The 19,182-nt window shown below is 43.8% G+C and overlaps 1 protein-coding gene across 1 annotated transcript in view; it reads left to right on the top strand.

Annotated features, from left to right (window-relative positions):
* The window catches only part of NEMF (nuclear export mediator factor), a 1,922,187-nt gene that overhangs the window by 1,641,984 nt on the left and 261,021 nt on the right, over window positions 1–19,182 (top strand). The window contains exon 29 of the mRNA XM_044074284.1: window positions 2,689–2,727. Coding sequence (XP_043930219.1) covers window positions 2,689–2,727 — 39 coding nt within the window. The remainder of the gene's footprint in view (window positions 1–2,688; window positions 2,728–19,182) is intronic.

Genomic DNA, 19,182 nt, shown 5'->3' with positions numbered 1-19,182 from the left:
GTCATATACTCTAAGTGTATGAATTCTTGAAGGGACTTAGCCCATAACTACATGTATTATTGTCTGAAACGGATTCTGATGTTATCTACTATGTTTTATCTATGTTTGTAACACTACTGAAAACTGCAAATTATATTTATCTATAAATGTTTCTATTGTTCCTAATGTATTTATAATCTGCTTACTGGAGCTTTTCTCTCCGGGCCTCCACTGAAAATGGACATATATCCAATCGGATTTTCCTGGTAAACAAATGTAAAATAAGTAAATAAATAATAATGACCACATTAATATTACAAATGTGTCTTATGCAACATTGCTATTTGTACCCTAAATTTCTTAATAAAATTCAGTACTCTGTATTTTTTATACCTGCAAAGCCGTTTACATTCCATGATTATATGGAAAGCATACCCTTCCCAAGATCACAACATTATATTAACTTTAACTTGCTTCTGACCACCCTTTCTTATCTTGTTGCAGTATAAAGCATAGATAACTTATAACTAAGAAAAAATGTTGCTTACTTTAACATGTACAGCAGGCACCGATAAGACTCCCCCCTCCTAACATTTAAAATATCCCAGACTGCACTGTATGCAAAACAGTTGTACAATATAACATGCAATTTACATAATGATGTTTTATACGGATATTAATAACAACAAAACATGTTTTACTTATAGTTATTTCATTTCCTTCAGTGTTCTTCTAAACATTAATGACATAAAGTAGGGGTGTAGGCTTAACAATTCACCCACAAGTTTAAGAAACTCAACAAAATTCCAGTCTTTCTGAATCACTTTTTCTTGCAAAACCATATTTCACGCATCTATTATTATATCTAGCGGGATTGATTCTTTATAGTCTCCCATTTATTCAACAAAGTCAAAGTTGCTGGTCATCTTCATTATCTGCATCTCTCAACACCAGTCTTTGGTTCAAGTCCAAGGTACTTCTGATTCTCCTAGTCAGTTCCTGTGTTTTTTATTCTGTCTCTTAAGGATTTTCCTTTGGAACAATAGAGAAGGTTTCACTGGGAAAGCCTCTCTGGTCTTTGTTGTCAGAAGTAAGAGAAGCAAAGTCCCCTTTTGCTTGCTGACTCACCCATTGTTGGATAATTCTTTTATCCTCCTTAACCTGTACTGCATCAAAAATGTATTTCATCTTCCAGGAAAGAAATATTCTGAAGATATCTTGATCAGTAGCTTGGATCTCACATCTGCCGACAATCCCTGATTTCTGAAATAAACTTGCTTCTCTTTAGCCTAGTGTGCGGTGAATAATCGTTTCTCCAATTTTTAATAATCTTCCTTTCTTCCATATTTTGTTAGGAACAGCTGTTTCAGCTAGTGTAACTATATCTTTACTAATGTAAGATGCCTTCCCGTGGCCAGGTTTGGAACATACACACCATGTGCCCTTCTATTAAAACAATCTTGCTGTAGAACACCAGTCCAGTTGCTTATTTTTCTATTCTTTTTAAACAGCTGTCCTTGAGAAGCCTTATAAACAGCCAGACTTTTCTTCATTTTAGCCTCTGCTTTTTTTTTTTTTTGCTGTTTTAACAGTTTATCTGAATATCTGTTTAAAGCTTCTTTTATTTTTTCCCGCCTTTATTATTTGATTTTATATAGTGTTTCGGAGTTTCATTTATTTTAAACATCACTGAATACATTTAATTTATTTTTTCCTCTTAAGTTAGTGGAAGCCATCTTCTGTACCCAAACTGAGACTTGAACTGCTTTTTGCTGAACAGCTGCAGGATTCTTCAGAGCCAGCATTTTCTTTTCTCCTTTTTCTGATTGCTTTTTCATCAGGTTCTCCAAATTTCTTCTTTGCTGACATCTAGGCAGTGTAATTACCCAAACTTTCTGAATTTGCACTTGGAGACCTGAAATGAACTTGTTGATCAGAGTGCAGCCATCTTGGAAGTGTGAAATACTAGTGTTTAGAGTAAATTCTGATGCAGTTCTCAATGATCTACTTTTGAAGGTAAGTTCTGACTCATCTGTACTTTTCTGCATTGTATTTTACTGGAGGAAAAAAAAAACAAGTGTTGTAGACAGCTCAAACATTAGCCATATCATCTGTGAAACTCCATTTCTAAGATCTGCTGTTAGTCCTAACTGCTGTTGTTCTCCATACTAAATAGTTAATTTGTTTCACTGAGGAAAATATTGTTAGTATTAGAGGAGCACAAGGCCATTGTTTAAATGAGTAACCTTTTCTGACAATGTTGCAGGACTTATTTTGCAACAGCTTTTTAGCATTCTAATTCATGCAAGGTCACAGCACTTTCTGCAGTTAAAGCAATGGGGTATGATGCACGTAGGAGTTGCCATCCAGGTGTCTTGTAAGTCATGCTGTACAAACTTGTTTGTGAGGTTTAATATTTTGGAGAACAGCAATTTTAAATATATTACATCAGAAGAAACTAGTATACATATGCAATTTAATAGCTGCAAGTAGACCAGCAAATAAGATGTGTCCAAAGTGATGTATATTTGTTTAATTAGTCAGCAACATAGCATTACAAAAATTATATAAGTTATGTATTTTTAGAAACAAATATTTAGAAATTGTTATCTACTTTCAGTTTGTTCACATCTTTGGTAATGAGCTAGTTACCTTAGAGTTAAAGAACTTAGTAGTAATTTGTATTTTTTCTTATTTAATTAATTCTAGGACCATGAAGAACAAGATCTTGAACAAAAAGGCCCTGAGGTATTATACTGGAATAACTTTTAATAGACAACTAAGTATTTTTAGTATATTGTTAATAACTGTTGGTTGTATACCTTTAAGACTTGTATACCTGCAAGACTTATTTCAGTTCAGAAGTGATCATCCTTAACAAAACTGCGTATTCTTTGTTAAACAAAGATTCAGGGATTGCCCACTTCATTTATATCAGGAATTATCCATGACTTGTAGTGGTTTGATCAAGAAGGAAAAATCCAAGTGATTAAACAAGGCCAACCATGGAAAAATTGTGATACACCCACACACAGGAGTAGGCTATTGCTATTACATAATGACATTATAGGTTCATACTAGGCTATCTGCCCTAGGGCATTTATAAGCCTAGCCAGAATGTGTTTGGCTTTCGCCACCCATTTTAAATTTATTTTGCTATGCCCTTTTTCGAGGTTAGTGTACTGTGCCTCTGTCTAACAGTGACACAGAAGTGATACCCGGGAGGGGGAAACCTACGATCTCCCATCCACTCATCAAGATTCCTCTTGAAGAGAGTCAATGAGGGACTCTGCCTAACCTGGACTGGGATTTTATTCCAGAGTGAAGGGAGCCTCTGGGTTATGAATCTGTCCCTCCAGCATGTCCTATTTATTTCAGTGCTGAGGTTCAAGTCTCTCGAGCGCGTAGCTCGATGGGATTTGGATTTTCTGAGGTGCAGCATGTCCATTAATTCCGGGTTGGACATGGCTTTATATGTCAGGCACAGATCGCCTCTGAACAGGCGGTATGCCACTGAGTAGAGCTGGAGTTTCTTTAACTGGGCAGCATATGGCATTTGCTTGAGCCCTTTGATCCTCTTGGTGAGGTACTTTTGGGGTCTTTCCAGTTGCTGCAGGTGTCTGGTAAGGTACATCCCAAAAGGGGCATTGTACTCCATTATGGGCCTGATGAGGGATGAGTAAAGAGGCACGATGACCTCCCCTGATCTAGATGTGAATCCCTTCATGATTAGGTGGGCTATATAAAATGTTTTTCTAACCACTTTGGCCACGTGGTTGTCAAATGAGAGATTGCTATCAACTTGGGTCCCCAGGTCCCTAATTACTTCTTCTGTACTTAATGGAATACCACCTATGTGGTAATTTGTGGGCACTTTGTTTTTGCCAAACGGGATGACTATACACTTTTTGGCATTTAACTTGAGGCCATGGCTCTGGCACCAGTTGTCTGTTTCTATGAGGCCCTTTTGGAGGATGCTTGTGTCGGCTGGAGAGTCGATTATGGTGCCCAGTTTGCAGTCATCTGCAAACTTGGTCAGCCACAGTCCTTCCGTGTTGGCCTGTACCTCCGAGAAATATATACCGAACAAGAGAGGTCCCAGGACTGAGCCTTGTGGAACACCACTTGTAACTGGTTTGGAGTCTGACATGGCTCCAGCAATTCTAACCATGTGGGTTCTGTCCTTGAGCCAGTTTGCAATCCATCTAGTGACATAGGGGTTTATATTTAAGCTGGTGAGCTTATCTATAATGCCCGAGTGGGGTATTGTATCGAAGGCTTTTGCAAGGTCCAGGTAGGCTATGTGGACCACCTTCCCCTCGTCAATGGCCTTGGTGACTGTTTCAAAGAAATCAGCCAGGTTTAAGAGGCAGGATCTGCTCTTAACAAAGCCGAACTGGGTTGGATCCAGTGTCTGTAGGTCCCCAATATCTTTATTTATGAGGTCTATGATGATCCTTTCCATAGCTTTGCAGACCAAGCTAGTCAGGATTATGGGGCGATTGTTTCCAGGATCCGTTGAGGCACCACCTTTATGGAGAGGGACCACTGTTGCTGTACGCCACTCTTTGGGCACATATCCTGTAGTAAGGCTGAGATTGAACAGTAGTTTTATGTTTGGGTTTAGCTCTTCTTGGAGTTCATGTAGGACGCAGCCCGGGACACCGTCTGGTCCCATTGATGCTGTGTTTTTTGCTTTGGAGAGGGCGGCTCTTACCTGAGCATCTGAGATGTCAGGGGGGCAGCACTCTGCTGGGATAGATATTTGCCCTTTTGGTGGGGGGGGTTTTTGCGCTGAACCTGTCATCTAGGATGTTGGCAACGTCTGTGGGTTCGGTGTATTTTTTGTCATTTTGGACTAATTCTGAGCATATCTGGGAATTACATCCCAGGTTCCTAACATAACTAAAGAAAGTCTTGTGATTATCCTTAGTGTCCTGTGCAATTTATCTCTCGAAGCTGGCCTTAGACAATTTTATGAGTGCCTGTAGTTTTCTGCTAATACTGATCAGTGATGCCTTCCCTTTTTGGGATTTTTGCTCTATCATTTAGTAGCTTCCTCCTTCTATTGTATAGTTTGTTTATGGCTGGGGTCCACCAGACAGGACGTCTGCCTTTGGAGGATTGGGTCTTGGTTTTATTTGGGATCGCATGATCCATGCATTCCTGAAGGTGTTCATAGAATGCATTTATAAAGGATTCTGCAGTTTGGGCCGTATTTTCCACAGGCCCGAGAGCTTTGAAGGATTCCACCTCGGTTTTGAGGAGTGTGAAATTTGCTTTAGAGAAGTTTTTTACTGTGGTTTTCTGGGCAGGGGGTGGGGTCGGGATGTGAATATCCAGTGAGATTAGTTTATGGTCTGATCTTACCAGTGAGGGATACACTTCTGGTCTGGAGCATAGAGTCCCCATGTTGGTGATGATCAGGTCCAGTATGTTTTTGTAGAAGGGTGCTAAAGTGTTTCTCTGTGTTTTTCCTTCTTTACTGGTGTGCTCAGCATGTGTATGGGACTTGCATTCCCACACTTGCACAGTACATCAGTGCAGTTCAGGAGAAGCAATGGAAAAAAGAGAATCCTTTTTGCAGTTTTTATTTTCTGTTAAGATTTTATGAGGGACAGCTCAGATGTAGAAGGAAAATCAGGTATGTTTCTGTTTATTTTTGAGAACATACCTGATTTTTCTTTTATTTTGCTGTGTCCCTCAGCATATTCCAATAGAGAGTTTGGTTGCTCAATGGTACTTCAGCAGCCAGACATTATTCTGTTGATATATGATTGAGTTACAGTGAGCATGCTGATTGGGCTGCCCAAACAGTGTGCTCTTTTTCAAGTATGAATGAGCCATCATTGTAAAATTGTGAACAATTTATCCAAGTTGTAGTAACTGTACAGTGTTTTATGTACTATAAGGATTGTTAAGAAAGACAGTCAGGGATAGAGGAAGATTGCTGATTAAATGAAATATGGTCACTAGCTGTTCAACAGTCACTCATGTTATAAAGGGACTTTTTTGCGATTCTGCACAATATATGTCAATGTTACAATAAGTGAAAATGTCGCCTCACAGTAAGACGCTGTCCGGTTCGATTCTCCGCTAGACCGTCTTCTACGTGGAGACATGCGTGAATGGGCGTACCTTCGTTGAAGGTTGTGCATCAGGCCTGGCAAGCCAGTACGTAAAAATCAACTGCCAATCATTAGCGGACCGGAGTTCCGCTGTGGCGACCCGTAACCGGGAAAAGCCAAAAGACACAAACAAACATTGCTGGCAGAAATATCTTGTCTTTCAATGACCAAGCAAGTTCAGTCATTGGACATTCCTCTACAAGAATTGCTGTACAAAAACTGATTAGTGCATTCTGTGTAATAAGAGTGGGGAAGTAATGTATTTTTGTAATATGCATAAAACTAAAAAAAATAACAAAACTGTGTTATAGTTAATATCCTTGTAGAGCAGAAAGTGCCATGATTATGATCCAAAAATAGGAAAAAAACAAGTTTAAGTACCTTTCTGATCTCAGGCTTAAGTTCTATTAAGACTGGGTCTTGTACTGGGAATTGAGGACAATACTGGCCAGCAATGAACAGTGAAAGAAGGTAAACAGCTTTAAAAGCTGTTAGATGCTTCACTCTGTTACACGTGAAATCAAAATGTGTGCAGGAATGAAGTGCCAAACAGATTTTGAAGCAGTTCACTTCTGTCTGCTGTGTTTTTGACAGAGATAAAGTATTTTACTAGCTTTGAAAGTGGGTAATACAGTTCACATTTTTACATTTCATTTTTTTCTGTAACTGGTAGCACATGGAGCAGATAAAGCTACATGCACCACAGTGAATTATGACCGGTCTCATCAATAACCTCTACCATAGACTGTCAATATGGATGTCTAGATTTACCTCTTGAGCTTTGCTCTCAAAATGAATTTCTTGACATCCATGTATTGAACACATAATTTGGTTATGATTGGAAACCTGATCATAGTCTTTTTTGTAGTACATGGAGAACACTGATTACTGTCTGAAATCAGGAAAAGATAACCTTGTTATACATCTTTGTGGTGTCAAAGAGGTGCATAATGAGTTTTGTTATGCACCTTTTAGAACTGTTATGCTGTATTCTCACAAATGATGAATGCTATGTATGGAAATAAATGAGCAGAATGTAGGAAGGTGGGCATGCAAATATTACAAGTGGAAGGAAAAAAATGATATAAGTTGGATACAGCAGATGGTTTAGAGACATGGAGTTGAAGAGTAAGGCAGATGAGAGAATGAGATACACATGGCAGCTGGAATAATGATTTTTCATGCTAAGCTGAAGAAATTACCATTTCACTGATAGATTGATAGATCCCTCAAATGTATTACCAATACAATTATAGTCATCAGGGGAACTGTTAGTCATTTGAGACAAAGGAATGAAATAGCAGGACAAAAATATGGAAGAGAGAGTCGCTTGAGACCTAGTGACACTTGGACAGACTCATTTGTCTTGTCATCTTCATATGGCATATTACTATCAAGTTTCCTGTTACATTGTATGAAAGTAAATCAACTGTGTACAGTACAGACATTTCCCTTTAACATATTTTATAGTAATTCATTAAGAATTATGTGATAAGTATTTTCTTGTATTTGAGGTTGACATCTATGTCCTTGATACCTTTACTGCTGTGAGATGTTTGTCTGGTAAACACCTGTCTTAGATCAGGAGCTTTATTGCACCATTAGGGCACATCTTGATTTGGTAGTGCAGCATTAAGATAATCTCTGTATGTGCATTTTCAGCATTTGATATCCAGTGCCTGCATTGTTATAGTTAGTTATGCAGTGGTTATGTCACTACCAGAATTACCATAATCTTTTCAGGTAATACTGATGTCATTGTCTGATGTTACGGATTCAGTAGTGTTGTAAGTTAGTTGTTTTTTCTTGCAATAGAAGGTAATTGGAAGTACAATTTACATTTCATTGATGGATTGCAAATAATTGATCTGAAGTAGGAACTTCATTTGTCAGCAACCTTTGGGATACAGATCCAATCTCGGATCCGAGCTGGCAACTTTTACCACAGCATAGATCCGAGCTCCTAGCTCCTCCCTTTACCCATAATCCCCTGCCAACCCTGACTGACCCCAGATCTAGTTTGCTGCACTTCAAGCCTACAAGCTGGATTTCGAGCTCCTGGTAGTTCAGTGAATTTTGTGAGAAAAACTTGACTTTTTTTAGTACTTTCTCTTGTGTGAGTGTGTAAGACTGTCAGGTTTCCTCTTTTATAACTTTTGTGTAGAATTTTTTTCCTCCCTACCCTCGCTGGTTCATAGTGTGTGTTTGTGGTGTGTGTAGGGGCCTAGTGAGTGTGTTTTCTGTACAACATGTCGGAGGCCCCTAAAGCCATCTTTTCAAAATGCACTGAGTGTGGCCATAAGCTTTCACTGGCAGGTGGCCACACTCGGTGCATTAGGTGCCTTGGGGTTGAACACCTCTCTTCGGGATGCGCGATTTGTGCAGCGTTCAACCCCAGGGCACTTAAGGACCAGAGGTCGAAGCTGATCCTGGCGGGCCTTTTGCCCCCGGACTTGGCTCCGGCCTCCAGTTCTTCTGTGGCCGCTACCCAGCCCTCGGTGGTAGCCACCCCGTCTCCCTCCCTCCGGTCAGGACTGAACCTCCCGTTTCGGCGCTGGAGGAGAGGGAGGCCGGAAAAACCAAAAGGAAGGAGAAGCACCATAAGCGGCGGTCCGAGGACTCTTCCTGGGCCCCGCCCGCCAAGCGGGCTTCTCCATCCAGGGTTTCTGGATCGCCTCCTCCTCGGCTCCAGTCCCCTTGTTTTTCACCGAGACCTGGGGAGGAGGCGACCTGGTCCCCATCGAGGTCATCGAGGTGACACTCTAGGTCTGCCTCGGTGGCCTCGTTGAGGTCCACCTTCAGTATGTCAGATGCAGACATGGACTGGATGATGAGGAGGTTCATCCAGGCCCAGCTGCAGATGGGAGTGCTCTTGCCTCCTCCCCCCTTCTGGGGGGGAGCTCGACCCCATTTTTTGCTCCAATTGCTCCTTCTCCGTCCCGCTTCCTGGGTTCGGAGCATTTGGAGCTGAGCCGCGTCGGATCCGGGGGTGAGTCGGAGCCGACAGTACTAGTTACTTCGGCTCCGACTGGTCCCTCGAGTTTGTTGGATCTGACCTCTCGGAGCCGTGGGCTGAGCTTCGGATCCGAGGGACTTTGTGTGACTTCGGCTCCGTCCCGGTCGGAGCACACGGGTCCTTCAGATCCGAGGGTCTCGGCCCCGGATCCGGTCCCAGCTTCGGATCCGAGTGGGAGCCGACTCTCGGAGCCTATCGAGAGTAGCTCCCCCACAGCTTTCGCGGTGGTGGAGAGGGCACTGTTGAGTGCATCCGGACCTCCGGTCCTAGCTTCGGCTCCTCCCTGCACTCCCTCTCAGCTGGTCCGGGCTCCCATCACCCGGCCTTCAGGACAGCCTGCTTCAGCGTCTCTGGGTGTTCCTTTGGAACGTGATATTGCTGGTGAGTCTTCCTCGGACAGCCTTCCCGAGGAGGTCCCTCACAAAGCCAAGTGTAAGAGGAGGCACGTGGACTCACCTGAGACCCTTACCGAAGATACAGACTTAGATGAAGGGGAAGGCTCCCCAAGGTCACCCCCCCGAGGATGTCTCCTTTGGAGACATCATGGAAATGCTCAGGATTAGGGGAGGGTGGTCTTCCCCCAAGGCTTCCTCCGATGAGTCCGTATTCCTAGAGGCATTCGAAGCAGGGCCATCTACCTTTTGGGTGTCCCATCCCCCCGACCCCCTGGTGGACCTTATTTCCACCAGGGCTTGGAAGGAGCCGGACACTGTAGAGCCAATACCCAAGCGCCTGGATAGAATCCTGAGTCCTCCTGCTGAAAGAACCCACTGGAGCAGAGGTCCCCCCATGGATGCCATGTTGGTGGCAGCGGCCACCAAGAGAGAGCTTGCTCAGGAGAGCAATGCAGTCCACCCGCCGAGTAAGGACTCTCGAGCGATGGACCACCTGGGGAAGCGGGTCTTTAGTTCAGCAACCTTCTCCATGAGAGCGCTGAACTATATGGCACACGTCATCTGGATGCAGCGAGATCTAATAAAAGAATACGCTGCATCCCCCCCAGAGTCCATGTCGGAAGGAGACAAGCAACTGTACTCCTCCCAAATGTCTACTCTACATTCAGTTTCCAACACCTCTATGCGGCTCTTGTCACACGCCACTGAAGGAGCCGCTAGAGCTGGCGGAGCCGGCCTGGTAATTAGGCATCAGGCCTGGCTCCGACACTGCGACTTCTCGGAACCCTTTAAGGCGTCATTCGCGAATGCCCCCTTTGATGGTTCTGCACTGTTTGGCAAAACCATTCGTGACACTTTAGTCCAGAGCAAGAAAGACGGGAAGACGTTGTCTGCCATCGGAGTCCGCTTCTCTGCTCCCCAGAGGTCCTTTTCCAAGAACCAAAAGGCTCAGAAGAAGATGTGGTTCCGAAAATCGCATCAGTCCCAGTCTGCTCCGGACAACCAGTACTCTCGTGGCAGAGGAGGACAGGGAGGACGCCGCCCAAGAGGCAGAGGGGATCCCAGAAATTTTGGGTCCAGAGAACCTTTCTCTGAGAGGCCCACACAGAACCCCTGAGGGGTTGCCCGGCTGCTCCACTCTGGAGGCAGTCGGGGGGCGTCTTTCAAGGCATCTAGCAATGTGGGAGTCCATAACAACAGATCGCTGGGTGCTTCGCATCATATCCAGAGGCTACCAAATTCCTTTTATTGTAACCCCCAAAGCCAAAAGCCTCCCCGACATACCACCCAATCAAAGGGAGGCAGCTGCTACAAACATTCAGCCGCTTTTGCAAAAAAGAGCCATCCAACCCGTCCCCCCAGATCAGTTCGGATCGGGGTTTTACTCCAGGTTCTTTCTGGTGCCAAAAAAGACTGGGAACTTGAGATCCATTCTCGACCTCTCTCTCTCCTGAACCTGGCAGTACCCAAAGAAAAGTTCAGAATGGTCACCTTACAATCTATTCTCCCCCTATTACGGGAGAACGACTGGATGTGCTCGATAGACCTCAAGGATGCGTACTACCACATTCTAGTGGACAGACACTCCAGGAGGTTCCTCCTCTTCCGGCTGGGAGCCAGTCACTTTCAGTTCAGGGCCCTTCCCTTTGGTCTCACCTCAGCCCCCAGGGTGTTCACCAAAGTCTTGGTAGTCATAGCGGCCCACCTGAGGCTTCAGGGAATTCAGGTCTTTCCGTACCTGGACGACTGGCTCCTCATCGCCCCAACAAGGCATCTGCTCTGTTCAGGCAGGGATTATTTCCTCAACCTTGCCCCACGTCTAGGGTTGACTATCAACATGACCAAATCCTCTCTGGTCCCTACACAGGTAATAGATTTCATAGGGGCGAGATTGTATTCCAGAACAATGCTTGCCTTCCTGACTCCCAATCGGCTTCAGAACCTGAGGTTGCATGTCCAGGTCATTCTCAGACTTCCTGCTCCACCTGCGGAATTGATCCTGAGGGCTCTAGGGTCCATGGCGGCAGCTATTCCTCTACTGCCCCTAGCCCGCCTAAATATGAGGGTCTTGCAGTGGACCCTCCAAGTACAATGGTCCCTGTCTCATCCTATTCCCCTAAGCAGGGCTTGCAGAGGGTCACTCTTGTGGTGGCTCCAGTCCCCGAGTCTCCACATGGGACGACCATTCTCAATGCCTTCCCCCTTCGCCACAGTGACCATGGACACCTCTTGCCTGGGGTGGGGGGCACTATTCAGGCAGAACGGTCCAAGGCACGTGGAACGACACAGAGACCTCTTTGCATAGCAATGTCCTAGAGATGAGGGCGGTGCTTTTGACGTTGCAGGCACTTCACAGCCTTCTTCCGATGGGGACGATTGCAGTACAAATGGACAACATGTCGGTTGTCTGGTACATCAACAAACAGGGGGGAACCAGGTCTTATCCTCTTTGTCGCAAGGCCATGAGAGTGTGGGAATGGGCGATTTCCACCAACCGGTTTCTTATTGCAACGCACATTCCGGGACGGTCCAACATCCTAGCAGACAGGCTCAGTCGTTCGATTCTGACTCCGTACAAATGGTCGCTCAATCCTCTAATAGCGAAACAAATATTTGCCCAATGGGGGCAACCCTGTTGCGATCTTTTTGCCTCTCCTTCAAATACCAAATGCAACAGTTACTTCGCTCTAATCCCCCCTCAGGGGGAGTCCCCTAGAGACTCTCTAGTACATGCTTGGCCTCCCGGTCTCCTTTACGCTTACCCTCCATTGCCCATGATGCTGAAACTCTTACAGAAAGCCAGTCGGCTGGGGAGCAAAATGATCCTCATTGCCCCATTCTGGCCTCGTCAAACATGGTTCCCGTACCTGTGGTCTCACCTGATTCATCCACCATGGATTCTGGATCCACTCCCGGATCTCGTTACTCACCCTCTGGGCCTTCCGGCCCCCAACCTGGTCAACCTCAAGCTGACTGCTTGGTTGCTCCAGTTCCACTCCTAATAAGGACTCCTGGAATCTCCTCACCAGTCAAAGCCATCCTAGTAGCAGCACATAAACCTTCCACCAGAAGAGTCTACCGAAGTAAGTGGAAACGTTTCTCCATCTGGGCGGAGCGCCATCACTTGGATCCTTTCACGGTGCCTCTTACGTCGGTTTTGGATTTCCTAACTACCCTTTTTCATCAAGGGGCTAGCTGCTCTACAGTCAAGGTACAGCTAACAGCGATTTTGCATTATCATGTAGGGCATGAATCGGGCCCTCTAATTACTTCCAAGCTTTGTAAAGCTTTCCTCAAGGGTGCCTTCCTTCTTAGACCGCCGGTCAGGGAGGTAGTACCCCCATGGGATTTGTCTTTGGTTCTCTAAGCCTTGACTAGCCCCCGTTTCGAGCCCATGGCTACGGTTGATCTTAAATACCTCTCTTGGAAGATGGCCTTCTTGGTGGCCATTACTTCAGCTAAAAGGGTCTCTGAACTTCAGGCTCTATGTGTTAAACCGCCGTATTTAGCCTTCCATCCAGATAGAGTTTACCTCAGGATCAATCCGTCCTTTCTGCCTAAGGTATCTTCGGAAGCTAATATTAATCAATCTATTAATCTTCCCATGTTCTTTCCCAATTACCAGAACAAAGGAGAGTACAAACTGCATTCCTTGGATGTGCACAGACAATTACGTTTTTATATTCATCGAAATGCTGGTCATAGGCAATCTGACCAGTTGTTTGCCAAAACAAGTTTAGGCAAGTCAATTTCTAAAGTTACACTATCACGGTGGATAGCTAGTTGTAACCTCTTAGCATATCAGAGTTTGGGAAGGCCTGCACCTCAGGGAGTCCGAGCTCATTCTACTAGGGCCGTCGCTACTTTGGCAGCTTTTAAATCTAGGGTTTCCTTAGATGATATTTGTTCCGCAGCCACTTGGGCCTCATCTCATACCTTTATCAGCCATTACAAACTGGATGTTGTCTCCAGAGGTAGGGCATCCTTTGGCTCTGCAGTGCTCCGGAATGTTCTTCCATAAAGGCCACCCAGGATTCAGGTAGCTGGGGACTCTGTCCCAAAGGTTGCTGACAAATTAAGTTCCTACTTCAGATTAAGAAGTTATGTACTCACCATAACGTTCCATCAGAGTAGGTATCTTCATTTGTCTGCAACCATCCCCCCCTCCTTCCCCCTGACCTATAGAATCTGTCTTGGATAAGCCCCTTCCGGGGCACAATAACAATGCTTATATCTGGCAAACTTGATCTGAGGTCAGTCAGGGTTGGCAGGGGATTATGGGTAAAAGGAGGAGCTAGGAGCTCGGATCTATGCTGTGGTAAAAGTTACCGGCTCGGATCCGAGATCGGATCCGTATCCCAAAGGTTGCAGACAAATGAAGATACCTACTCAGATGGAACGTTATGGTGAGTACATAACTTCTTATTTTTTGCACATATTAATGTCTACTTATTTGTAGTACAAAAGCATCTTATATTAGTCCCCTGATTAGTTACTTCTTGCTGCAACCATCCCCAGAGTTTCATGGTTTGCTTTCCTTTAGGCAGGGTGAGTCTGCCAAGTCCCTGTCAACTTGGAAAGGGTGAAACTTGACAAGGATTATGAGCACAACACTGTGCATGCATCTTCATGGCACTTATATAATCTACTTGTTGACATGTTAAGTAGACTTCCTTCACCACCTACTCTAGCCTGAGTCAAGAAAACCCCTGTCAACACTGCTTGAACTATTCCCCACTCCTCCCACCACCTCATGCCTCCAGCATCACCTTGTATAGGGGAACATTTGAACTTCAAAGAAAACTAGTTTAGCCTGACCAGTTAACTGCAGGTAAGAGATATTAGGTGACTGCAGTTGGCTACAAAATAAATTTCAGATAATATCCACCCTTTTAAGTAATGCTTCCCTGTCCCCATACTAGCGTTCTGTAGCAGTACATATCTTGAAGAACCTGCTAGAGACGGGAGTCACAGAAAGTGTCCCCTTATTTGAACAGATGACAAAGATGAATGTAGCCATACTGGTGGCATAGAGTGATAAAGCCCTATGACCCAGGTGACTCCAGCTGGATTAGTTGTTCTGATAGCTGGTAGTGCTGGCAGGGAGAATAGTTTTGCTTATCTTGTGAGGGAGAGGGATGCGCATGTGGCTCTTTCTAGTGGAGTTGTGGCATGGCCAGTACTCTGAGAATAGATGCAAGGCTGGTGGGGAGGCAGAGGATAGAGTTAGATGCTCCTACTTCATAAAGCACAGGACAAGGAACTCATTCAGGATTCTCCTTATGTCCTATTTAGCACTGCAATTACATTAGCATGTAGGGGAGAGACTTAGGGCTACTGAAAAACCCTGCATGCTATAGTATGATGGCTCTCTACTCAATCTCATTTCCATTCCTAGTGCCCTGGCATCTCACAGCCCTTGTTAATTCATGCATGTTTTGAGAGATCATGTGTGGATTCGCCCAATAGAGAAACCTTCCCAGTGCAGGTTACACTGGGGAAATGCCTTATTTTGGGGAGCTTAAGTGATAGTTTGATAAGGAGGAGTCATTATGAAGCCTGAATTCAGTGTCAGCAGGCAAAAAAGATCCTTCTTTAAGGCACTGGGCTATATGTCATCTGCCATTGTCACTCTACTTCTTATAAGGCCTGAAGATTCAGGAGATTCAGCTTTACTTACAAAGTTATGGGAACAGTATCTCCATTCTTTCTAGTAATTTGTGCTCTGATAACCTGTATCTAGACTGACATCAGGTGGTGAGCATGCCAGGAGTGGATCATCCTTGTACAGATATTATTTAAGATCCCACAAGGTATTCAGATCCTGACCAGTGATGTGTTGTAGTTTGCCATGGAGCTTAGACATACACTCTGGAAGGGTGGGTTTGGCTTAATAGTTAAGTGTTTTCTCCATAGGTACAAGGTACATGGTTTGATTCGGAAGTCAGATTATTGACTAGGCTGAAATGGCCCTTCAGCAGTTAGCCTAGCATTCATCTATAAACCTATGCAGACATTTCATTATTCCCCCACTCGGAGATTATAAATAAACTTACTGAGTTAGGCATAAATCCCTACAGCATCAGAAGGATAGCAAACTGGCTCACTCACAGGACTCATGTTGTCCAGATAGGAGAATCCACTTCAGATAGCAAAACTTTTACTAACGGTGTCCCACAGGGCTCAGTGTTGGATCCTTCCTGTTTGGTATATACTTTTCTGAAGTGAAGTGTTGGTGGCTTCTAGCTCACCAAGTTTGCTGATGCATGTAAGCTGGGAGCAATTATTAAATCCCCAAATGATGATGACATCCTAACACAGACCTAAAAATGACAAGTGGCACCAAAAACATTGTCGGAGACTAAAGCTAAAAAATGTGTAGTCATACTGTTTGGCAAATCATATACTGCTGCAAATTATAATATTGCTAGCACACCCCTAAAGGTAGATCCAGTGTTGAGGGACCTAGGAACAAAAATAGTAAACTAAACTTAGACCACCAGGTTGCTACAGTAGTGAGGAAATCCTTATGTATGGCTGAATTAAGTAAAGGCATTACCTCAAGATCAAAGGAAGTCATAGTACCATTGTACTCGGCCCTCATCAGGCCCATAATCAAGTACAGTGCTCCCTTCTGTATGTACCTGACAAAGCACTTACACCAGTTGGAGTGGCCCCAGAGGTTTCTCACTAAACAGAAACTTAGCATAAGACACATGTCTTATGCAGACCGACTAAAGGTCCAGTGCCTTTTCTCCATCTCATATCACTTATTGAGAGGTGACTTATGCCTGACCTACAAGGCATTCTTTTATCCAGCCCTGCTGAAAATGTTACATATTCACAAGAAAAATGATATGAGGGTTACGAGTTCCATGGACCTGAACCTTATTTGTGACTAACAGTACTTGTTGGAGAGAGAGAGAGATTCATATCCCAAAGACAGCTACTTCCATGGAATAAACCTCCCATCTTTGTAAAACAAAGCCCATCCTTTACTCTCCTCAAAAAGAACTTGGATAAGTGGATGTGGAATCATAAATTCACTGCTGAGGTACTGCCCCATGTCCCTTATAGACAGAGGCAGTGTGTAAAATGACTTAGGGCTCCAGCACCCAAAGACTCACTACCTTGATACTACCCAATCCCGTATCTGGGGAATTAAGATATAGTATTGTCATATCCTGGGTATTAATGGCCAGGCTTGTAAAGGCTGTTGTGCCATTAGCCTTGTAAGTTTATTTATTTACAAGAGAAGGCATCTTGTGTTAGTTGCTTGAGTTTGAGGGGGGATTGAGCATAGCAAATGATGGTGGAATCGTCCGTGTATTGGACAAGTTTGGTATTAGGAATGCACTGATGAAAATTATTAATGAAGATGTTAAAAAGTAAGGGACCCAGTATAGAGCCTTGTGGAACTCCTGTTGGAGGGTGAAGGAAGGAAGAGGTACTATTGTTCCACTTAATGGCTTGTCTATTAGAAAGGTAACTGAAAAAACAGTTAATAGAGGAGGAGGAGAGATTGAGAAGAGAGAGTTTGGACAAGAGATGTTTGTGGGAAATAGTATTGAAGGTCTTTGATAAGTCTAGGAGAAGGGTAGATACAATGTCTCAAGCACGGTTGATGATGTCAAGGAAGGAGAGAAGGGCAGTGGTAGTACTATGTCCAGGTCTAAATTCATGTTGAGTTGGAGAAAGAAATTGATTGTCTAGGAGGTAGGGAAGGAGTTGCAAGTGTATGCATTTTTCAAGGACTTTTGAGATAGGGGACAGGATGGCTATAGGACGGAAGTTGGACATTTCAGGAATGACGAACACTTTCTTCCAGAGGAGGGGTACATAGGATTCTTGGATTGAACAGTTGATAAGTATGGTGACGGGAGGGGCTATGCCATCTGCAGCTAGCTTGAGAAAGTTAGATGGAAGGTTGTCTGGGGCATGAGAGAATGGTTTTAGTTTTAGTAGAATTATTTATGGTGTGTAGAGAGACAGGATGTATGGTAAAGGGGGGAGATGAGTAGTGTTGATTTCGCTGGGACTAGAGTTGAGTGTGTGGGATGAGGGTGGAGTAGAAGTGTTATTGGAGAATGATGTGGTGAGCTTGGCTATTGCATCAGTAAAGAAAGAGTTGAAGTGGGTGGCTAAGATATGATCTGGAGAGTTAGGTTCAAGGCAGGGGTTGTCTTTTTTGCCAAGAGAGGGAAGAGAAGATATACTGTTCCAAAATTTTTGGGGGTTGGATCTATGATTGTTTTGAAACTTGGAGTAGTAGGACTTTCGGTCTAAAGCAATTTGTTTTTTCACTTTATTACAAAGTTGCTTATACTCAATAAGGGTGGTGTTTTAGATTTATGGTAATGCTTCCAAGATTTATCTCGGAGATGCACGAGTGTAATAGCTGCTTTAGTTAGACAAGGGGTAGATTTGGTTTTGATTCTTTTAGTTCTGGGAGGAGCGAAGCTATCTAGAAGGTTATTTAATGTAATATTGAAGTATGTAACAGTGCCATCAAGAGGGAGAGTTTTTACAGGTTTCCAGTTCATATGTTTTAGTGAGTCAGAGAAAGATAGAGGGTTGAAGTTTTTTTAGGATACAAGTTGTTATGTAATTGTGGTGAAGATGGAGAGAGGATGGTGAGTGATTAGCAAAGACATGGAGATGATCACTGAGGGAGTTGGGTAAGGTGCTGTGAGAAATGGAGCTGGGGTGAGAAACTAATATCTAGTCCAGAATACTACCGGAGTTATCTTTATTGCATTTGCTAGGAGAGGTAATTATTTGGGTGTAGTTGTATAGGTTTATGTTCTGAGGTGATATAGGTGATTGAATAGAAGCCCAGTTTATATTTATCCCCCCTAGACCGAGAATACATTGCTATAGCACCATCATCTATGAACCTATGAAAGTCCACTTTAGGTGGAGCAAATAGTGCATTGCCAGACACAGATGTTGAGAAGGTAGTAGATTTGATCTGTGCCCTGCAGATCTTCAAATGAAACAAGAAACCATTGGCAATGAGTGTCATAACAGACAGTAATACTGTAATTGGGTGCACCAGCAAGCAAGAAAGAGCTTGGTGGTGTCATCTGTGCTAGTTTACAGTCTGGACTGGGAGTAGAAACTCCATATAAAAGCCCCCTTACATTCTGTATTTGCAGAACACTCTGACAGAGCAGCTGAGAATATTTAATCTCAAATATCTGAATGGAAGTCAGACAGTAGAGAGTTATTGTGAATTCTGACACATGGATTTGTTTGCTTCTCAGTCAGAACTACCAATTCAAGACATTTTGCCCTAGGTACCTATACATACAAAGAAGCCTGGACAGTGAATGTATTCTGAGTCTAGGGGGACGGAAGGGTGCATTGTGCATTTCTTCCCTTTCCTCTTCTGCCTATGACGCTAATAAAGACAAGAGAGGAAAGGACAAACACCAAAACTAATGATCTGTTTTTATCCAAGGTATTCCAGGTTCTCCCGGCTGTTTCAAGTAATTAGAAAGGAGCATCTTCACATTAGTTATCTGTACATTGCTAACTCAGTAATGAAGAAGACTTGCCCAGTCAAACCGAGAGAGTTTCAGACTGTCAGCTTAGATGATAGGTGCATGTTTCCTTTCTGGGACAGCTTCCCCATTGCTGTGGTACATTTCCTGCAAGAAGC

The sequence above is a fragment of the Protopterus annectens genome, chromosome 6.part0 (genome assembly GCF_019279795.1).
Source record: "Protopterus annectens isolate FY-2018-M chromosome 6.part0, PAN1.0, whole genome shotgun sequence".
NCBI lineage: Eukaryota > Metazoa > Chordata > Ceratodontiformes > Protopteridae > Protopterus > Protopterus annectens.
This window is presented reverse-complemented; position numbering and strand designations above follow the sequence as displayed.